Genomic DNA, 23,069 nt, shown 5'->3' with positions numbered 1-23,069 from the left:
GGACAAAGTTTAAATCCAAATCCATACATGTATATACTCCATCAGCAAAGTAATTCGTTTTTTAAAAATGTGAGATGTAGGTGAAGGATAACATTTTATCCCATGTTATCTACCTTCATTCTATGGAATATATTTCTTTCAACAACCCTAGAGTTCACAGCATGAGTTGTAACAAATCACATACAACATAAAATTTTACTCTATGTAGAATTCCTTTTACTTGTTATTCAAAAGATGACCATTTGGCCTCTCCTTAAGTACATCTCATTCCAGTGATCTGACTCTTTCAATTGTATGAAATCTCTCCGTGTCAGAAATTGTTCTTAATATTGAGTCAAATCCTACCTTTGCATATAAGTTATTTCTATTGATGAAGCTAGAATGAAACTGAAAAAAAATTTTTTCTAAAGGAGATTAAATGAGATAATAAAAGGAGAGTTCTGGGCCAGTGCCTGAAACCAAAAATGTTACCTAATAATTATCATCAGAACCATTGAAAATGCTTTGTAAGAATTGTCTCCGTGAGTGTGGAGATTAAATAAGATGATATATTTAATATATTTGAAAGTGACATTACTCACTGGGATTATTAGGGAAAGTTTTAGACTTGAATGAAGAGACAGAACTCAATATGTATGGTATTATATAACACTCTTCTTAAGAATAATCCTTAAATGTTTTAAGAACATAATTATTGATTGAAAAAAATCAAATCACACTGGAAACAGATTCAAGACAAAAATAATGTATACAAACCCTGAACTCTATCAATAAATTTGTTTCTTACAGAAGTACAGGTTAACAATTCTGAATATACTTTACATATACACTGGGATTAAACAAATAAATACAGGGATGATGGAGAGTGGGAGCTAGGTTTCTCACTATTGGAGAGAGGAGTTATATGTAAACAAGAAGGAGAACCTAGAACGAACTCCATGGTAATGGGTATATGGGAAGACTGTTTTTTACTATTTTTGAATCTTGTCTGTAAGCCTAAAATTATTTAAAAATAAAACAATTTTTTAAGTAATCACCCAGAGAATATTTGTATAATCAAATGAGAAGAACAGGAAACCCTCAATTTAAGAATTGGACAGAAAAACAAGTTTTGTTTTAATAATATATGTTGGCTTTCATAATTTAACCATTATACTGCAAGGTTATGATTCCTATTTCCAAAGCGTGTCGAATGCATCATATTTGCCTCAAGGGAAAGGATAAACTGATTGGCCTTAAACACTTTGAATAAAACTTTATAACCAATTACCGTAAGGATCAAGTAGGATAGTAGCAATGAAAGTACTACGGAGATATGAGGTATGTAAGAAGGGAAATAAACAAGGATGGTCGAATAGAAGTTTGAAAACAAAATGAATTTAATGCTTGGCTGGCAAGGGAAGAATCCACCACACAAGTGTGACTACAGAAACTTGTTGAAAGCAGAAATTGAAGGGTCTTATATTAATTTTTTGCTCCAAAAGACTCATTAGAGCTGAAGGTCCAGCTAGGTCTTATTTTCGGGGAAACACGGTAGCACTTTTTCTAGGATGAGTTCATGAACTTAATTGTCAGACTTCGTATAATCCAGCAAACTCACTTCCAGGTACATACCCAAAATAATTAAAAGCAGAGCGTGGAGCAGATATTTGTACACCCATGTTTATAGCAATGTTTTTCACAATGGCCAAAAGGAAGAAGCAATCCAAGTGTTTGATAATGGATAAATGGATAAAGAAAACACGATATATACATACAATGGAATATTTATTCAGCCTTGACAAGAAAGGAAATTCTGACACATGAGTTACATGGATGAACTTTGAAGACATTATGCTAAGTGAAATAAATAAGCTAGTCTCAAATGAACAAATACTGTACAATACCACATATATGAGGTACCTATAGTCAAGTTCATAGAGACACAAGTGAGGATGCTTGCCAGGTGCTAGGGAAGAGGTGAATAAGCAGTTATTGTTTTAATGAGAACAAGAGTTTCAATTTGGAAAAGTGAAAAGATTCTGGAAATGAATGGTGGTGATGCTTGCACAACATTGTCAATGCACTTCATGCCACAGAATTACACATTTTAAAGTGGTTAAGCGTGCCATGGTGATCTGGAGACATGTTTGTTGCATGGACAGTGCACCAACTGCAAGGCACGACATTTCATGGACACACTAAACTGGCATTTGAGAAAGTCTCCTGGCTTCGAGTTCAAGATGGCAGAGTAGGAAGATCCTGAGTTCATCTCCTCTCATTGCCACCAAACTACAACTACATATAGAACAGCGATCTCTGAGAATGACCTGAAAACTAGCAGAACATATTTTCTACAACTATGAACATAAAGAAAAAGTCACATTGAGATGGACAGGAGAGGCAGAGACTCAGTTTACTCAGGACCTACCCTACCTCCCACTCCTCATGGGGTGACCCACAAGGAGGAAGGATATCACAACCGTGGAGGTTCCCCCCGAAGAGTGAGGGGTTGGAGCCCCAGCCTGGGGGACCTACAATGGGAAGAGGAGCCCCCATAATATCTGGCTTTGAAAACTGCAGGGCTTCCAGACTGGTCACAGGCAAAGCTGAAACTGGCCTGACAGGAGCGCCCCCCAAGAAACACCAGAAACAACACACCCAGAGGCCAACCTCAGACCACACCAGAGCACTGCCTGGTTAGCCCCACAAGTGGAACACCCAAAGCAGGGGTCTCAATAGGCACAAGAGCCCACTGGTGAGCAGTGTCTTCTGAGGGGTCAGTCCCCACACAGCAGCTTATATGCTGTTCTGGGACAACATCATGTAACAACAATTGCAACACAGGACTACCAGAAGGAGAAGACAGGGAACAAGAGATCGAGAACATATTTGAAGAAATAATGACTGAAAACGTCTGTAACTTGATGAAGGAAATAGAGATATAAGGCCAGGAAGCGCAGAGTCCCAAACAAAATGAACCCAAACAGGCCCACACCAAGACACATCATAATTAAAATGCCAAATGAAATAAGTCTTAAAAAGCAATCCAAAAGATCAGTTAAACCAAGAACTGGTTCTTGGAAAAGATAAACAAAATTGATAAACCTTTAATCAGACTCGTCAAGAAAAAGAGAAGATCTAAATAAATAAAATCAGAAATGAAGAAAAGTGACAAGGGACACCAGGGAAATACAAAAAATTTTAAGAAAATACTATGAGCAATTATACACCAACAAATTGGACAATCTGGAAGAAATGGAAGCACACAATCTTCCAGGCTGAATAAAGAAGAAACAGAAAATATGAACTGACCTATTATTTCTAATGAAAGTGAATCAGTGATCAACAAGATCCCAACAAACAAAAGTCCTGGACCAGATGGCTTCACAGGTGAATTTTACCCAACATTCAAATAATTAAAACCTATTTTCTCAAACTATTCCAAAAAATTCAAGAGGAAGGAAGGCTCCCAAGCTCATTCTAGAAAGCCACCATTACCGATTCCAAAACCTGACAAGACACTGCAAAAAATGAAAACTATAGGCTGATATCCCTGATGAACATAGATGCAAAAATCCTCAAAAGAATACTAGCAAACTGAATTTAGCAATACATTAAAAAGATCACACAGTTCAACCAAGTTGGATTTATTCCTGGGATGCATGGTTGCTTCAATATCTGCAAATCAATTAATGTGATACACCACATAAAGAAAAGATAAAAACCATATGATCATATCAATAAATGCAGAAAAAGTGTTTGACAAAATCCAGCATCCATTTATGATAAAAACTCTCAGCAAAGTGGGAATAGACGGAACATTGCTCAACATAATAAAAGCCACATATGACAGACTCACAGCTAGCATCATATTCAATGGGAAAAGCTAAAAGCATTTTCCTTAAGATCAGGAACAAGACAAGGATGCCCACTTTCACCACTTTTACTCAACATAGTACTGGAAGTCCTAGCCACAGCAATCAGACAAGACAAAGAAATAAACAGACATGCAAATTGGAAGGGAAGAAAACTGTCATTATTTGCAGATGACATGATATTATAGAGAACCCCAAAGAGTCCACCAAAAAGTAGAACTGATAAATGAATTTAGTAAAGTAGCAGGATACAAAATTAATATTCAGAAATTGGTTGCATTTTTTTATACCAATAACAAACTATCAGAAAGAGAAATTAAGAAAACAATCCCATTTACAATTGCATCAAATAAATAAAATACCTAGGAATGAATTTAACCAAGGAAGTAAATTAGCTCTACTCAGAAAATTATAAAGACAAGTCATGGAAACAACCAAAGTGTCCTTTGATAGATGTTTGGATACAGAAGATGTGGAATATATATATATATAATACTACTCAGCCATAAGAAAAGATGAAATACTGCCATTTGCAACAACATGGATGGATCTTGAGATTATCATTCTAAGCAAAATAAGTCAGACAGAAAAAGTTGAGAACCATATGATTTCACTCATTTGTGGGCTATAAAACTGAAAGCAACAAACAAACAATACAAACAAACAAAAACTCATAGACACAGAAAACAGTTTAGTGATTACCGGGGGAAGGGAGAGAGGGTGGTAAAAAGGGTAAAAGGGGTGAAATATATGGTGATGGAAGGAGAACTAACTCTGGATGGTGAACACACAATGCAATATATAGATGATGTATGAACATTTGTTTCTTGAAGACAAGTGACAACAATTTTCTGAATTGAACATTACAGAATTGAACATTTGAAACCTACATAATTTTACTTATCAATGTCACCCAAATAAATCTGATTAAAAAAGACATTGAAGAGAAATTAAAGAAGATACAAATAAATGGAAGCATATCTCATGCTCAAGGATAGGAAGAATCAACATCGTTAAAATGTCTATACCATGTTTCCCCAAAAATAAGACCATGTTTCCCCAAAAATAAGACCATGTTTCCCCAAAAATATGTACTGCGTACATAAGCCCCAGTTAAGATCTCAGCCAGATGGATGCATTTAGTACGTTATGATGATGTTCCAGAAGAAGATATGACTGTAATTGAATAAATGTAGACTGTTGTACATGAAAAAATAAGACATCCTCTGAAAATAAGCCCAAATGGAGCAAAAATTAATATAAGACCCGGTCCTATTTTCAGGGAAACACGGTACTACCCAAAGCAATCTATAGATTCAATGCATTCCCTATCAAAACACCAATGTCCTTTTTCACAGAACTAGAACAAATAATCCTAAAATTTACATGAACCAAAAAAGACCCCAAATAGCCACAGCATCTTCAGAAAGAAGAACAAAGCTGGAGGTATCATGCTACTGATCTCAAACTATACTACAAGGATGTAGTAATCAAAACAGCATGGTATTGGCATAAAAACAGACACATAGATCAATGGAATAGAGAGCCCAGAAATAAATCCATGCCTATATGGTCACTTAATCTGACAAAGAAAGCAAGAATATACATCGGGAGAAAGACAGCGTATTCAATAAACGGTGCTGGGAAAACTGAATACATGCAAAAAAAAATGAAACTGGACCACCTTCTTACACCATATAAAAGAATAAACTCAAAAAATGGATTAAAGACTTAAACAGAAGACCCAAACCCATAAAACTCCTAGATCAAAGGCAGTAAACTCTCAGACATTACCCTTAGTAGTATTTTTATTGATATATCTCTTAGGGCAATTGAAACAAAAGAAAAAAATAAATGTGCTCCCCTGTTTTCATTGCAGCAGCATTTACAAATAGCAAAGACATGGAAGCAACCTAACTGTCCACTGGAAGATAAATGGATTAAGAAAATGTGTAGACACACACACACACACACACACACACACACACACACACACACACACACGGGAAATATAATTCAGCCATAAAATAGGAAACCTTGCCATTTCCAACAACCGGATAAACCTGAGGGCATTATGCTAAATGAAGTAAGTCAGAGAAAGACAAATACCAGACTGTAGAATCTCACTTATATGTGAAATCTAAAAACAACAACAAAACAGTGAACTCATAGACATGAGTTTGTGATTACCAGTGGTGCAGGAAATGAGGGAAGAGGGTCAAAGGCTACAAACTTCCATTTATAAGATGAATAATTTCTGAATTTCTAATGTACATCCTGGTGACTAGTTAATACTGTATTGTATATTTGACAGTTGCTAAGAGAGATTTTAAAAGTTCTCACTACATTAAAAAAATTTTTTTTAACTATGTGAGGTGATGGGTATGTTAACAAACCTTATTGTGGCCGTCACTGTTGTGTACCTTAAACTTACACAATGTCTTGTCATATTTATCTCAATAAAGATGCAAAAAAAATATTTTTAAGTTATAAAGGAAAAAATTTCATTCATGATGTTGTACAGCCATCACCACTTCCAAAAATTTTCATCCCCCAAAACAGACTAACCATCAGCAATACTATTTCCATTTCTTCCCAGCCCCTCGTAACCTTTCATCAATTTTGTCTCTATGAATTTGACTACTTAAGATATTCTGTATTACTGGAGTCATATAATATTTGTCCTTTTATGTGTAGCTTACTTAGCATGTTTCAGGGTTCATGCATCACAGCATGTATCAGAAGTAACTTCCTTTTTATGACTAAATAGCATTCCATTGGTTGAATACTCATACACCACATTTTGTGTATCCATTTATCTGTTGATGGATACTTGGGTTGTTTCTACCTTTTGGGTATTATGAATAATGCTGCAATGAATACTGACGTACAAGTATCTGTTCAAGTCATTGCTTTTGATTCTTTTGGGTATATACCTAGAATTGCTGGGTCATATGGTCACTTTATATTTAGCTTTTTCAGAAACCACTAATTTGTTTCTCATAGCCAATGCACCATTTTACATTTCCACCAGCAATGTATGAGGTCTTTAAATTTCCACAACCTCACCAACACTTTTATTTCCCACTTTTTTTTATTATTGCCACCTTAGGTGTGAAATGGCATTTCACTGTGGTTTTAATTTGTATTTCCCTGATGGCTAACGATATTGAGCTTCTTTTCATGTGTTTGTTAACCATTTATATGTCTCCTTTGGAGAAATGTAGTCAAGTCCTTTACTCATTTTTAATTTGGTTGCCTCATTTATTTTAGTTGTTTAGTTGTAGTTCTTTATATTTTACATATTAATCCCTTATCAAATATTAATTTATAAATACTTTCTCCCATTCCATAGGTTTTTTTCATTTTCTTGATAATGTCCTTTAATGTGCATGTTTTTAAATTGGGTGAAGTCCAATTCATACCTTTTTGTCTTTTGTTGCTCATGTTCTTGGTGTCATGTCTAAGAATCCATGGCCAAACCCAAACACATGAAGTTTTACCATATTTTAAGAATTTTATGGTTTTAGGTCTTAGGTCATTAATTCACTTTGAGGTAATTTTTATATGTGGTGTTAGGTAAGGGCCCAATTTCATTATTTTGCATGTGGAAATCCAGTTATCCAGCACCATGTGTTTAAAAGTCTTTTCTTTCCCCATTGGATAGACCTGGCACCTTTGTTAAAAATCAATTGGCCATCGGTGTATGGGTTAGACAACTCTTGAATTATAAAAGGGAATAGAGAAACATGGTAGGTAACTACCCTGTTTCCCAGAAAATAAGACCTAGCCAGACAATCAGCTCTAATGCGTCTTTTGGAGCAAAAATTAATATAAGATCTGGTATGTTATATTATATTATATTATACCGGGTCTTAGACTATAGTAAAATAAGACAGGGTCTTATTAATTTTTGCTCCAAAAGACGCATTAGGGTTGACTGTCTGGCTAGGTCTTATTTTCGGAGAAACATGGTATAGCATGTTTGTTAATGATGGGAATGATCTAGAAGAGAGAGGAAAATCAATGATGCTGGGAAGGGGTGAACTGCTTGTCTTAGTAGTCAAGAGGGAGTAGTAGTTAAGATGTAAGTGGAAGGACTGGCTTTGGGAGTGCAGAGCTCATCTATAGGAACTGGCAGGAAGGCAGAGTATATCACTGCAGATGCGGCTAGGTAGGTGGACATGGTGGTGGTAACTTCTGGAAGCAAATACATTTATTCAACACATACTTATTGGTCACCTACTCACTCTGTGCCAGACATTGTTGTAAGGATACAATGATCAATCAAAACACACAGGTTCCTGTCCTCCTGGGGCTATCAAATCTAGGGATAAGACAGAAACATGAAATTGAAAGGACTCATGATAGACCTGAGGATTTGAAAGTGGAGCTGGAATGGGGGTGTTTAGACAATATGATCAAATTCATGTTTTAAATGGCTGCTGAGGGACCAGTTAGGTAGCTATTAAAGGAGACCTGAATGTTGATTTATCTCCCAAGAATAATTTTGGTCAGTAAACAATATTAACATTGCTATCAATAAGTCAATAATACATCAAATACTGCATATAAAATTGAAAACAACTCTATTTTCTATAAACTATTATAATAAAGTAATAGATTCAATTATGGGATTTAAATATTCTGCATAGTTTTTTCCACTCACAGTGATCCATATTTAACTCTTGTTTAATATAGCAGTTTATTTTAGAATTGGTCCTAATGAGCCCATAAATCCAAAGTAGAATGAAAGTCATGTAAAATTAAATGAAATATCACTAATAACCTTTCATGCAAACTTTCTAACCTTGAAAAATTCATATATCTTAATACAGTTCAAACCAAGTGAAGGCTCAGAGAGATTGTAGAAGGAAATGAGTAGGATTGTCATTATCAGCGGACGTAAGAGAGAAGTATTTGTCTCATGCTTCATCCTAGCATTTTTGTACCTGCAAGGGTTCTAGTTTAGATACTGTATCATCCTCAAATAATGGGCTATTTAATCTTGATATAATCCAGCCCGAATAACTTGCTTCCACTGATCACTCAGAAGCTAGTTCTACTTATCCCTAAATTCTCCAAAGAATCCTGGGACGTGAGAGCCGGTGAAGTCTCTTTAGAAACTCAAGAAGAGTCCTGAAGACACTCTGTTTCTGAACTCCTTTGAGTATATTAGGTCAGAAATATCTAAGTCTTCAGAGGGACAGGCAATAAACTAAAGACAAATGACGTCTATTCAAGGTTACCCCTCAAACTCTAGTAGGCAACACAGGGGGGGAAATGCCAATTCCAGGTTAAATAAAAAGTTGATCATTTTGTAGGTCTTATCTGGACATCTTTATCAAAGAAATTCATAAAGTTATTCTTGGGAAAAGAAAAATCTGTAAAATGTCAGGAAATTACTGCAAAATATGCCACTATTGACACTTGACGCTGATCAAATAATATATGCAGGATACCTAACATTTTGTAAATATTCGTAATATAGAGTTTGAATGAAAAAAAATGTATAACTGTTATTTTACTTTCAGGACACTTAGTTTTTGGAAAGCATTCCATTGGAAGTCAAAATGTACTGTCGCTAAGAAAATAAATTTTAGTGGCAAAGTTCTGTGTGGCTTCAATCAAAGCTAACTATCAGTCTCAGACCGGATTTTGAAACAGTTTCAAACCTGAAATTATTCAAATGTCAATACTCTTATAGTTAGTTTAAGAAGTAAACTATACAATTCCTTTAGCTTCCAAATAAAAGGATTTCTATAGTTAGAAAATTTGTTTATGAATCATATATAAAAATCTAAAAGCTCGTATTTCAGCTTCAAAGACACGTCAGGAAAAAAAAGTCATGTATCTATATAAAAAGACTATATTTGTAAAAACAAACAAACAAAAATTCATTATAGAAGCAAACTTCTGGAGCAGAAATATGTAGTTCAATTCAACTGATTATTCCTAAGGCGTAAGGAAAGCAGCGAAGGGGAAGTGTAGGTGGTGGTGGGAAGTGGAAAACGAAGCAGGGTAAAATAGAGTGATAAATGAACAAGATGATTTTTGTCACGGAACTTACAAACTAGTAAAAATGTATAATTCTCAGATGAAATATGATTTAATCTAAGCTAAGGAAACAGTTTAGTAAAAAGGACACCAAGTTTTAAAAAAATGGGAAGAGCACTGTAAATGTGAGAGGTTGGTAGAGTTGAAACTTTTAATAGTCCTCTCCCCCAAATCTTTCTGACATTTGTGGTACGCTGTCCTATAATAACATATATATAATTTTTTAAATAAGCTTTATACAAGTATTTTTATGGATTTATATACTTTCTCACATAAACCAAAGCCAAATGAAAATAATTTTTTCTGAATCAGAAAAGTAACAATCCCTTGTTTCTATATTAAATAAAATGATATAATTTCCAGCATCTAATTAACAGCTCTAAGATGATCTTCATAAAGAGTTAATTCTGCTTAGTGTAGGGATGAAACCTAGTGTAGATAGGTTTATGGGGAGAGGAGATGAAGATTTATCCAATATTATTTAGGGATCTCAAAGTTAGTCTGAAACTCTGTTTTAGCATACCACTTTTTCCTTATGTCCCTGGCACATCTTTTCTTTTCTTATTTTTTTTAAATAAAAAAATGTTTTAGCTTCTTAAGTGAATACCCATCAATCAGAAATGGTTTTTGTCAATCTCTTTAAGCTATAAAAATTTCACGCAAACTGACAAATCAATACAGAGTGAAAACATTCCAATTTAAGTATTTTAGGCATTTTTATTTAATAAATAACTTCAGTAAATAGCATTGTAAAAAGTGAACTGTTAAAATTAAAAGGCACTTAAAAACAAGAATGTGACTAGTATGAAACAAAATGGGCAACTCAAACAGTGAGAACTAAATATACAGTGGTCTGTTACAGCACTAACTAAGACTTACGTAAGTGATAGCTGTTGCATAAGCCACAGTACAACTTCAGATGTTCATTAAAAAGGCAAATTTACAGCTAAAACATCAAAGAAAAGGTACTGATAAAAAAAAGTCTTACCCTAAAATTGCAAATACATTAAATGATTAGAAGTGGTGATAAAAAGCACCAGCTTTAAACAAAATAAAATGAATAAAATAATTCACCCAAAGGTCCCCAATTCAGCAAATACCATGTAAATTAAGGCTTTTATGTAAATAATGCTAAAGTAAGGACTTTTTTTGCATAAAATTTCTCAACACTTTTATCCAAGGCTTGAATTTATAAAGAGAAGGCATAAAAGTTACGAAGATTAAGTAACTCTTGAAATGGCACAGATTTTAAAGCTGTTTTTTCTTCCTAATTCTGACTTTTTCCCATGGCATTTGTAGATCAAATATATCAAAACTATTTTACACAAGTAACTCCCAACATACTCATCTTTCAGATATGTCATCAGTCACGTTTAATAGGCAAATAGCAAAAAAATAAATTTCAAACAATTGTAAACTAGCAAGTAAGACATTTACTTTGGATTTTTTATAACTGAGAACTGACATATCTGTAAAGCTAAAAATCAGCTTTAATCCTTGATTAATAGAAACTCTCATCATACTCATTACTTTAACTACTACCCTTTCAATCACTCTAGAAATATCACTTAATCCAATAAGAGCTTGATTTCAATAGTCCAGGAGAAAAAGGCACAACGTGACCTTAACTGACAAGGAATACCATCCTGTCTCAAGTCTTTTGTCAGTCCCTGGCATTGATTATAACATTATTTTCAAAACAATAAAAAAAATTTTTTAATTATACATATTGTACATTTTTAAAACCTGCACATGAGTAAAACTCATGGTGATATTGCCCTAAAGCTACCTTACTCAGTGACTATGAAAATCACTAATTTGCGTTCAGTGTTGTGATTATTTGCACAGGTAGTGCTCATTTTCCCTCATACTTCGGATTGACAACAGTTGTCACGGCACTCTTATAAATAGGATTTTCACCCTAAAAAAAAAAAAATAGTGAGAAAAATGATCAATTAGTCTACTAAAATCATGTAATATTATTTTATGAAACAATATTGAAAACTACAGTCATTTTCAGAAGTTTCCATTTTATCTGTCCAAATAACACACTTAATTTTTAAAACAAGTTTATACAAATGTGAAAAATTAAAGTTTTGCTCTACAGGTCTAAGGCTGCCCCTGTCATCTAGCATTATTTCATTCTTGAGTCCTTCCTCCATTGGAAGGCTGATTCAAAAATGTCCTCCATAGCACAGAATGTGCTGTTATGGTTTCTCTCCTTTAACTAGTTTTGAATATCTGTCTTAAGAAAGAAAGAACTCTTTTGCCATCAACTGCCTGATTCTTTACTCTTTAGTGTACCCAGAAGGTGCCTGATAATTAATGGGAATCCTTGGCTTTCATGTCTGTGAGGGTGGTGTCCCATGAAGTGCTTCCACAAAAGTGACTGATTATGTTAACAAATATAATTACCATTCTTCACGAAATTGTTATTTATCAGTATTGTATTGGTAAAATGTTTTCTTTTTATTACAATAGTATACTTTAATAGAGTACTGAAATCAAGTCCAGTAAATGGCTCCAAGTCATAAACACAAGAGATCTTTCAAGATCCAAAAATATATTGACAGTGATGTTTTAAGCAGGAAAATAACAATCCCACACTACCATTTTCTTTAAAAAGTGTTATGCTAATTGGTACACTTAAATACTTGCTATAGCATTCTTTTTTCTCCTGTTCTCATAAACTGAAAGTGGGCTTGAAAGCCATGTGAGAAATACAGCGAAATAATCCTTTATCGTAGGAAATTAGAGAGTAAACATCAAATCAAATAAATATTAAGTAACTTATTAAAGCATTGTTTTTAGACAAAAATTAAGATTTTGTAGTGCTGTTTAGTTTTATATCTCACTACAGAACCATTTGCAGTAATTTAAGAAATATTTATAGAAATCATCTAAACAGTAATTTTTGCTTTTAAATTTTATTTACACTTCACTGTAGATTACATCTGAATCTGGCTTTTATTGCCACAATTTCTGTCCTCTAAAGGAGGATACAGTTTAGTGGATGGTAAACATGAAACTAAGTCAGTTTGATATAATAGAAAATAGAATTATATACATAATAAGGGAATAGTATAAGAAAAAGGGATCGACTTTGAGAAGATTAGAGATACTGTCAGTGAACTTGACTACAGATAAAATATTGAAAGGTAAATAGAAACATATGCAAAATCAAAGTTCATATGCAAAGTCAAGTTGTAGGGAAAAGACTAGCACATTTAGTAAAAATATCTATAGTTCAGAAGTTTTTAAGGGTGCATGTGTGTATTTTGAGGTGTGAGGAAGGGAGAGGAAATAAGAAAGACGGTGCCAAATCAGGAAAGGTCCTGTATGCCATGCTATGTAAGAAGATTGAATTTTATCCTGTAGATAGGAAATCATTGATGGAGGGTATAGCATGTGTGGGTTATGTCCTGAGAGACACCAAATAAATCACTATGATTTCAGCTCAGTAGTTAGTCTGGATACCAATTAAAACATGACAATAAACCTTACCCCCACACCCATGCACCCCCATCATGTAAAATACAACTTGACTGGTCATTTTTTTAGAAGCCTGGAGAAAACTCAGAATCCCTCAGAGACAAACACTATATAATCTGTATGATAAAAATCATACGTAGGATATCAAATTCTAAGCTCTAATCCTAATTGGAGCTAATACATTACCATACACACATTACAGCAGACATTTCATAATGGAGACAGGAAACTGGATCCTAGCGACTACATTATTAACAAGTTACGTAGTACAAATAAGTTACACTTATTATTTCCAACTTCCTATCTGCATATGAGGCTAGTACTGCCCAATTCTTTCAAATATGCTGGGAAAAGAAATTACCATTTAATTAAGTTTCTTTAAAATAATGCATTAGATAAATCTAACGTTTAATAGTTAAGAATTGTGCGGTACAAAATAAAACAAAACAGAAAAACAAAAGGAGAAAAAACACAAATTATTGATGAGTCCAAAGTACAATTTATACGGCAGAAACTTACCTCTGGAGAAAAGTTTACCTTTTCATATATGCAAACATTTATATTTATTATTTCAAAGTCCATCCAAACAAAAATTCAACATGCAATGTTAGAGGTAAAATTAAACTATATGCGTTAGGCATCATTTTAAATGAAGGTAAACTAAAATAATTCAGATTAGTTTTCATTGTTTAGAGTGCAACCCCACCCCTATCCCAACAAAAAGCAAAGCCTATTTAAATCAAGGGAACAGGTTTACAATCAGAAATGAAATCCTCTGTACTCAGTAAAATGTCATCCTTGTATTTACTCTGGAATGGCTGACAATGGTGGCTACAGAATCGTCTCTATAAAATATACGATGAACAACTGTGGAAGATGAGGAATCCACTTATTTTTTACATAACAGCAGGGGAGGATAGACTAGACAATTTTTTCAATGCACTTTAACAATTACAAAATTGATGTATTTTTTTAATGTACCTACATGAGTCTTATGTGCTGAAATAATTACAGTGCTTGCCCATTATCTGAAATATGTTAGTGATATAATTGATTGATAAACTTTGTTCCCATATCAGAAAAGTGCTTTACAAGCAGATTTGTTTTAATTTTTTGATGTTCATTTATGAATTTATATTTTTTATGTCTTCTTTAATTTTTCTTGAGAAAACATCTCAGAATAACCTGTAGCTGTTAGTCTGGCAAGATTTCACTAATAAATAAAGAGTTTTACTTTTGCTTCTTGAATTATCCCAAATGCTTATTTTGGCTGAAAAGGAACATTTTAGCCAAAAATTAATTTAACAATACGAACATTAAGTTTCACTATTATTGATAATTTCCTTCAAAATACAGTTTAATGTACAGTAAAGGTGAAAATTTCACCTTTTAGTAGACATAAAGAATTTTTTCTTGTATGAGAAGTAACCATGTGAAATTGTCAATATTTGACTGTTTTTGACCTACCAAAAGAGAGAACGAAACCAATCAATTTCCTTCTAAAAATGACTTTCTGGCAAGTATTAAGTAACAAAAAGAATATGGCAAGTCTCTAATAAGAAAATGTATCAGCCTGCCCATATATGAATCTGACGATAACTTTATGTCATTAGATTTCACTTTGCTATTTTAAAATCTGCTTAGAAATAAAAGAAAAATCTGACCAGTAAAGGTTTCTAATATTATTGGCACTTTCTATATCTCTAAAAATATTAAACATTCCTGTATTAAGATCTTATTTGTTATTATTTTATAAGTACACTCCTAGTAAATAAGCAAAACTACAGTGTTGGTTTCTATGTAATAATTTCCTGTTACAATGTTTGCTCAACGCAGTAGTGTTACTCTAAGTTACAACAAATGGCAAATGCTATAATTCTCTATAAAGAGCGATCTACCTCTTCCTGACCAGCTAACAGTTTCCTGAAGATATGTGATTGCCATCAATACAACACAGTGGGTAAGAACAGGGATCCTGGAGTCCAGCTGCCTGGGTTTGAATCTCAGCTCTTCCACTAACCAGACATGTGAACTTGGGTCAAGTTACCTAATCCTTCTGTGCCTCAGTTATCATGTGTGAAATAAAAATAAAATAGTTGGGAAAGGAAAGAAGAATTCTGGATCACCAATCAGGAAAATCTGTTCTAATCACAACCTTTTTATCAGAAAGTTTCAGGGGCTTATGCCAAAGTATGCTAGAACCACTTCATGAAAATTCAGATATAAGGAAGAATCCTGTGCACTACTGATAATAGAAAATGATAAATTTGTCATCCAGGTAGAGCACACACTCACCAAAATAACTTACCCTAGCTTAGACAAGATGATAAGCAAGCCTTAGTGACAACTATGAAATTTTCAACTAAGTTTTTATTTAAAACTATAATAGGATTTTTAGAAGTCTTTGTTAGCTTTTTTAAAAAGTTCAATGTTAGATTTGAATATTAGACTCATTCAACATCGAACAAGAAATAAATAAATCTATATATATATATTCCACCACCACCACCACCCTGGTTTTTAATGGAATTTCAAGTTATAATCAAGAATAAAGAATTTCAAAATTTCTAGAAAACAGTAGCAATGATATTGTAGTTGTATATTATACAAATGTTCTATCAGGTTACATTTACTTTTGTATTTTGCAGTTTAGATTTCACATTCACTTTTCACGATATCACCCTAAAACTTACTTAGGTAATGTTTCCTATAAGGATAACACCATCTAGAGCATTGGGCTATAGTGTGGCTTACAACCGACAGGCTGGTATCATACACTGTAGTTCATTAGCCAAAAACAACCACAGCACACAACAGATATTATTACTGACTCCTTGTTAAAGATATGAAAAACTAAAGCGCTGGGAAGTGAGTGATTCAATGCTATTCTACCTACTAAGTGGAAGAGCTGGGATTTCACCCTAGGTCTGACCAAAAAGCACATTTGCTTTTCACCACAACACAGCTGCTGCTTCTACACCATTATTTTAAAGCCCTTCTAAACACTAACTCTAAATTAACACACAAAAAGAAAAGCTGTAATATAGCCAGACGTTTGAAAAACAGCAATAGTGATAAAGGACACACAGTGCAGTAAAAAAGGATAAAGGTTCACATGCAAAGACAGAAAATGAAAGAAAATACGAACGGCAACTTAGAGACCAGCTTTACGTCCATAGTTTGGATTCTTGAAATTATTAATAGGACTCTTGTAAATCGGATTTTCTTGCTAAAGTAAAAGAAATAGTTTCTAATGACTTCATCGTAACAAAATTGACATGTATAGTGCTTAAACACTATAGAGAATTTTTACTATTTTACTAATTTATACTATTTTTACACTTCTGGATTAGTTTTCAAAAACCCAAGCAAATAATAGTAAAATGCAAATGATTAAAATTCATTTACAATGTAAACGTACTGAAGATTGTTAGTCTTCTTGTATCAAAAGATGATTACACAAGGAACGACATCTGGCCTCCCCACTGACTCCATATTTCATAGCACTAAATGCTAGCATAAACTTTCAGTCACTAATAGCCTTAAAAATTTTTTTAAAGCAAGATTTATTAAGTTATAATTTCCAGAGAGTAAAATATATCCTTTTTAAGTACAGAGTTTCATGAATCTGCAATGCATAAACACATCCACAATCAAGGTCATCCCAAGATCCCTTGTGCCCTAACCACTACATTCCAGCCCCTGGAAACCACAGATCTGATTTCTGTCCCTATAGTTCTGCCTTTTCCAGAATGTCATATAAATGGAACCATACAGTATATAGCTTTCTGGGTCTGGCTGCTTTCCACTTAAGGTTCTTTGTTGAAGGAGGGTGGGGGGAAGCTTTCCATGGACTAGCTTGCTACACAGATAACAATATCTAAGATTCTACTTTACATGACAAAAAGGCAGAAGAGCAGATTTAAGATCAAATTAAGGAAATAAAAATACTGACCACAGTAACCAGAAGGTACCTTCTCACAGTATTTTGTTTTCATGGGATGTATTTAAGATGCATTTCGGTTTTTCACTAAATGCAAGTTTTCTGAATAATGAACTTATAGAGGAATAAAGCACTTAATGAGGACTAATAATCAGTTTTAGAGTTAATAAGTCTTAGAAGTATTATATTTCTTTATGACATCCACCTTACTTTTTAGATGTTTTGCAACTTACCGTGTCCCATTTGGCATTCATTTTTTCCTTTTCAAATTTGGCAAATTCCCTTCTGTCATGAATTATCATTAGAAGCTTCCAAATTAGCAGCAATGCAAGGCCAATCAGAACAATCCCAGCAACCACACCAGCTACAATTGGAATGATGTCTGGACCAGTGGGGCACTCTGTAAAGTATGAAGGAAAGACTGAGCACGCAAGGGATTAATGTGCACAGAGTTACAGTCAACCACAAAGCACTGGGCAGTCTCCTATAAAAACACTTAAAGAATAAAAATCCAAGATAAGTAAATGGACACTATCCCAAAGAATCTATAAAAAAGACACTAGAACCAACAAGTGAGTTTACAAGGCCATAGGATACATGATCAATAAACAAAAATTATATGTATTTTTATATATTACATAGAAATTTATTTCTGCATATTGGAAATTGAATTTTAGAATAGTATCCTCCACAATAGCTTAGAAGGTCATGAAATACTTATGTATAAATCCAACAAAATATGTGTAAGATTTGCATGCTAAGAATTACTAAATATTGATGAAAGGAATCAAAACCCTGAATAAATGGAGAGCTATCCCATGTTCATAGATTGGAAGACTCAATATTATTAAAATATAAATTCTCCTCCAATTTGATCAATGCAATCCCAATCAAAATCCTGGCAGGATTTTTGTAGATATCAGCAAGTTAACTCTAAAATTTACTAGGAAGGCAGAGAACTAGGAAAGTGTTTCAAAAATACTTTTGGAAAAGAACACAGTTCAACAACTGGTATTACCAGACTCCAAGACCAGCTTTTAGGTTGATACAAAAGTAATTGTGGTTTAAAAGGTTAAAAAAAAAAAAAATTGCAAAAACCGCAATTACTTTTGCACCAACCTAATATAAAGTGACAGTAATTGAGAGACAGTGTGGTATTCAATGGCTAAAAGACAGTTGCATACACCAATGGAATAGAATATAGAGTCAGAAACAGGCCTGCACATATAAAGCCATCTCATTTTCAACAAAGGTGGGGAAAAGTCAGTCTTTTCAAACAAATGGTGCTAGAACTACTGGACATCCATATGCAAAAAACTGAACCTCACTCCATATACTAAGATTAACTCAGAATGGGTTATAAACCTAAACGGAAAACCAAAAACTATAAAACTTCTAGAAGGAAAAAAAAGGGAAAAATCCTTATCAACTTCAGTTAGGCAGTCTCAGATAAAATGGTGAAAGCAAGATACATAAAAAGAAAAACTTGGTAAACTGTAGCTCATCAAGATTAAAGCTTCTGTTCTTCAAAAAAACCCTGCTAAGAAAATGAAAAGACAAGGAGGCACCGATTGGGAGACACTATTGCCAAACATGTATCTGAAAAGGCAAAAGAGTACAGTGACTTTAATAACCAGTTTGGCTGTTCCTTAGAAACATATGCATACCATATGCCCCCAAATCCATTCTTAGTATTTATCCAGGAGAAATGAAAATGTACATTCCCAAAAAACTGGTACCCAAAAGTATAAAATTTCAAAGAATATACAAAAAGTACATAAAAAAGCCAAGATAAAAAATGTTTTATCTTCTGAGAAGCTGAAGAAATTCACACTTTATAATAGCCCTTAACAAATTATCTTTTCCAGTGTTCAAACCTAAATCAAGCTCCAATTTAGATATCACCAATAATGATATAACTCTTACCAAGTACCTGCTAGGTGTCAGGCATTGTGCTAAGTGCTTTGTGTGGATTATCACATTTAAGCATCAAACTCTCCACTCATAAAACTTGTTTTCTTTTTTCCTCACTTCTTATATAGTTAATTAAATACTATTTTAGACTTTTAAGATTAAAATGTCCTAACTTGAACCTAAAAGAATCCAGCTGGAGGCCATTCCTGAGTATTAGGGAAACAGGGCTAAGTAGTAGAAACAAGACAGAGAAGAAAATGAAAACCATTTTGAAATGATCAGATTTTTACCTGGAGTCTCTACAACATGAACAATGGCATCACCGTTCGCATTCACTGAATATGTGAAATAGAACCAGCAGTCGTCAACGTCCTTCTCCTTACAGTGGGACAGGGGATCTACCTGGCCCGGCTGGGGCAATTTGTCCCGATTTTCAACCTTGGTAATGTTGAAACGGGAACATTCCTGTGCGCATGTGTCTTTCTTTTCTCCTTTATTGAAGGCTCTACACTGAACACATTCTCTGTTAAAACACAAATTATAACATTTAAAGTCAATGTTTGCTTGAAGATTATTTAGTGGGCTAGATTCAAAATTTGACAAATTCAACCAAGAGCCATGAAAGAAGATTTGACTAAATGGAGAAGCATATGACATTCCTCGGTGAGAAACAATATAAAAATGCTAGTTTCCCAAGTGAAATTATAAATTATTACAGTTCAAACTAAAATCCCCCCCAAGTAAAATAGTAAAATAAAACTAGCCCTACCAGATATTAAATATATAACATAAAACCAAAATAATTTAAACAATGTATTGCTAGTACAACAATAGTTCTTCAAGGGGCAAAAACTTCAAGTTTGCTTAGTTTAGTCAAAAGATAGTAATTAAGCAACTGGTAGTGCTAATTTAACAAAGGTCACATGGATTCAATTATATAGCACATTCAGATCAAATTAATGGTACCACTCTCCTATGACACGCTTCAATATGGTGACAAACACTAGCTACCAAGAAAGAACTTTTAAGATTTAAAGAGTGGGGTTTAGTGTGGCAGATATTTTATTTACAGTATAAGCTTATAGGCACTGTTCCGGATCCAGTGATAACACACAGTTAGGGCAACAGACAGTAATATGAACCACTTCAGGCAATTAGGAAATACTTACTTATGCTCAGCACAGACGCCAAGGCAGGTCTGACACATCTCACAAGTTGGGCCCTGAAACTTGGGATCTGTGCACTTACAGGCACCGCACTCACAGATGCCCCGGCCATTGCAGATCTGTCCGTTTGTGGCCATGCATGGAGTCGTGTCCAGGGAACAGTCACACGCACTGCCCGTGTAGTTGGGGTTGCATTCACACACGCGACACTTGCATACACCATTTCCTGCAATTAAAAATGTAATTTCTCATAACAATGGTAAAACATATAAAAATCATAGCATTGTTAAAAAGTAAAAATAAGCAATGTGGAAGAAAGTGTATCTAAGGGATGGATTGACCCTCAGTGCTGCCTTTTTTCTATTTATTTACCAAGCAAACTGAACATTTTTATTGTATTAGATGGGATCACATTTTATAACCATTTTCTGACCCCTTTCTCACCTCCACAAATCACGCCGTTGGATCTATCACAGTTGAAATTATCACACTCGCAGAATTTGCCAGAATAAATTTCATCTGTATTATCCCTCTTCCTACAAACACACTGTCCACAGACACACTCTCCATTATTACTACAGATTTCTGAACTGTTTTCTTTCCTGCAGTAAGCATCCATATCTTCACTGTTAACTTCATCCGTGCTACATTCACAATGTCTGCCAACACGTCCCTCATTGCACCTAAAGAAAGAGTCCAAATTTCAAGTTACGCTGTGAGCAAGAATGGCAGAGGAAATAAAACTATGGAGAATATCTTTCAACTACAATTACCTTACATGGGAGTGCTCATGTACACAAAAGTGCACGCATGCATGCACACACACACACACACACACACACCCCAGCCATTCAGGTTTATACAGAATACATGCAAGGCCTAGGAAAAAAATCTTTCTTCAGGAGAGTAACCATTTTGATCAAGATGAAAATATAATCTAGCAATGAAATGGTGAACAAAACATTTGGAAACAAAGGATAAACTTTTAAACAGTATGTTAGTTATGTTTTCTAATGATATGTTATTGCATTTGCTATTATTGGTGAAGTATCTCTAAATTTAAAGCAACAGTCCAATTGTTAATCTAAAAAAGTACAATAAACACACCTCAAAAGTACATGGATGTTAAAGAAAAACATAGAGAACATCATTTGAAAAATAGGTAACATATTGTTTTAAAATAAATTTATCCCATAGGTCCAGACTTTTCAGATACACTGTATATTTTTAGAACAGTTAATGCTTATAGACACTGAATACACTAATTCTGCATCTGGTTAATATATAAAGGGAAGGAAGGTAAAACATTTTTAAGATAATCTTTTCAGTTACATGATATTTTGCTAAAAATGGATCTACGTGACTCACGATATATAAGCATGAAAAATAAAAATGTAACATTTTAACTGATATTTACGATAGCCAATAACTGATGGCAAAATATAGGCACTCATTTTTCTCACGTTTAAAACCCTTAAAAGCCTAGTTATATGGGGCTGACATTTAATCAAAATACTCTCCCTTTCCCCTATTCTTTTAAGGAGAAAGCTGCATTCAGAGTATATTCAATTTTGATTTTTAATTAAAATAAAGTTTTAATTGAAAATAAAATTTAATGCAGAAGTACATGTAGTAAAAAGTATACATCATTTATTGCTTCCTAATTCCATTTCCCAGATAAAAATCACCAGTATAAGTTTGAGATACCTTTCCAAAACATTTCTCTATAAACATATTTTATATGTTTGTTTAGCTCTAGAATATTCAGATTGCTATTATATGAGCGAAAAACACAAATGCTACCTTAACAGTCTGTTAAATAATACGTCTTGGATGGTTACAAAAACTTTTATTTTAAAGAGCTGTCTTCTTAAGGAAAAAAAAGGTAAGGAAGAACTTTCTGTAAATATCACATGTAAGCTCATCAAATTGATGTGTGGTGAGCAATAGTGGTTGGAATAAATATTTTATTCGCTCCAAATAGAGATTTTCTCTCGATGTCCCAAAACATACCCTGCTAGAACTTTCTAAACCAATGTACTCTCTCTGTCCTTCTCCAACCACCTTCAGCTTACCTGCAAGCTCCACATTCAAATGTGCCATTTCCTTCGTGACACTTTGGGCTGCTAGGGATGCCTTCACTCTGACATTCACATTCACAGATGAACTGAAGAATAATCTCTACTTCTTCAGTGAAGCCCAGAGGCTTAATTTTAATGGTTTCAGAATTCTTATTTGGACATTTATTTGAAGTTATGCTAATTTCAAATTGAACCTTAAAGGAAAAAACAAGTTAACTAATTTAAATCTATTTAAAAATATTTCAAAAAGCTATTCATTTATTTTATTCTCAAATTATAAACTTGATTACTTATAAACAAGCATTTTTTTTTCTTCAGAAAATGTTTATACGACCTACCTCATCTCCAATGGAAATATTGGAGCATTTTCTTCCATTTTCCCCTGTGCCATTAACCCCATTCTTGCAGTAAGATTTGTAATTTATTGTTACTCCTTCTGGCAATTTGCCGTTTTCCAAAATGACTTCTGAGGAAAGGGACTAAAAGAAAGACTAATTATACATAGGAAAGGCAAACGAAATACTACTATAAAATAAGTTGAATGCATAAAACCAGTGGG

The 23,069-nt window shown here is 33.8% G+C and overlaps 1 protein-coding gene across 2 annotated transcripts in view; it reads right to left on the bottom strand.

The window, feature by feature from the left end:
- Positions 1-10,611: 10,611 nt before the first annotated feature.
- ITGB1 (integrin subunit beta 1) overlaps positions 10,612-23,069 on the bottom strand; it is a 44,496-nt gene continuing 32,038 nt past the window's right edge. Inside the window, exons 10-17 of one of the 2 annotated variants that reach the window (XM_019741739.2) lie at positions 22,849-22,989; positions 22,505-22,704; positions 20,874-21,112; positions 20,433-20,655; positions 19,554-19,786; positions 17,583-17,749; positions 16,555-16,635; positions 10,612-11,835 (exon numbers count right to left, since the gene is read on the bottom strand). In XM_019741739.2, coding sequence (XP_019597298.1) covers positions 16,561-16,635; positions 17,583-17,749; positions 19,554-19,786; positions 20,433-20,655; positions 20,874-21,112; positions 22,505-22,704; positions 22,849-22,989 — 1,278 coding nt within the window. In that variant the 3' untranslated portion in view covers positions 10,612-11,835; positions 16,555-16,560. The remainder of the gene's footprint in view (positions 11,836-16,554; positions 16,636-17,582; positions 17,750-19,553; positions 19,787-20,432; positions 20,656-20,873; positions 21,113-22,504; positions 22,705-22,848; positions 22,990-23,069) is intronic. The other variant, XM_019741740.2, reaches the window with a different exon arrangement.

This window comes from Rhinolophus sinicus, linkage group LG02, assembly GCF_036562045.2.
Source record: "Rhinolophus sinicus isolate RSC01 linkage group LG02, ASM3656204v1, whole genome shotgun sequence".
NCBI lineage: Eukaryota > Metazoa > Chordata > Mammalia > Chiroptera > Rhinolophidae > Rhinolophus > Rhinolophus sinicus.
Note: the sequence above shows the minus strand (reverse complement) of the source record. Positions and strands in the feature narration are given on the sequence as shown.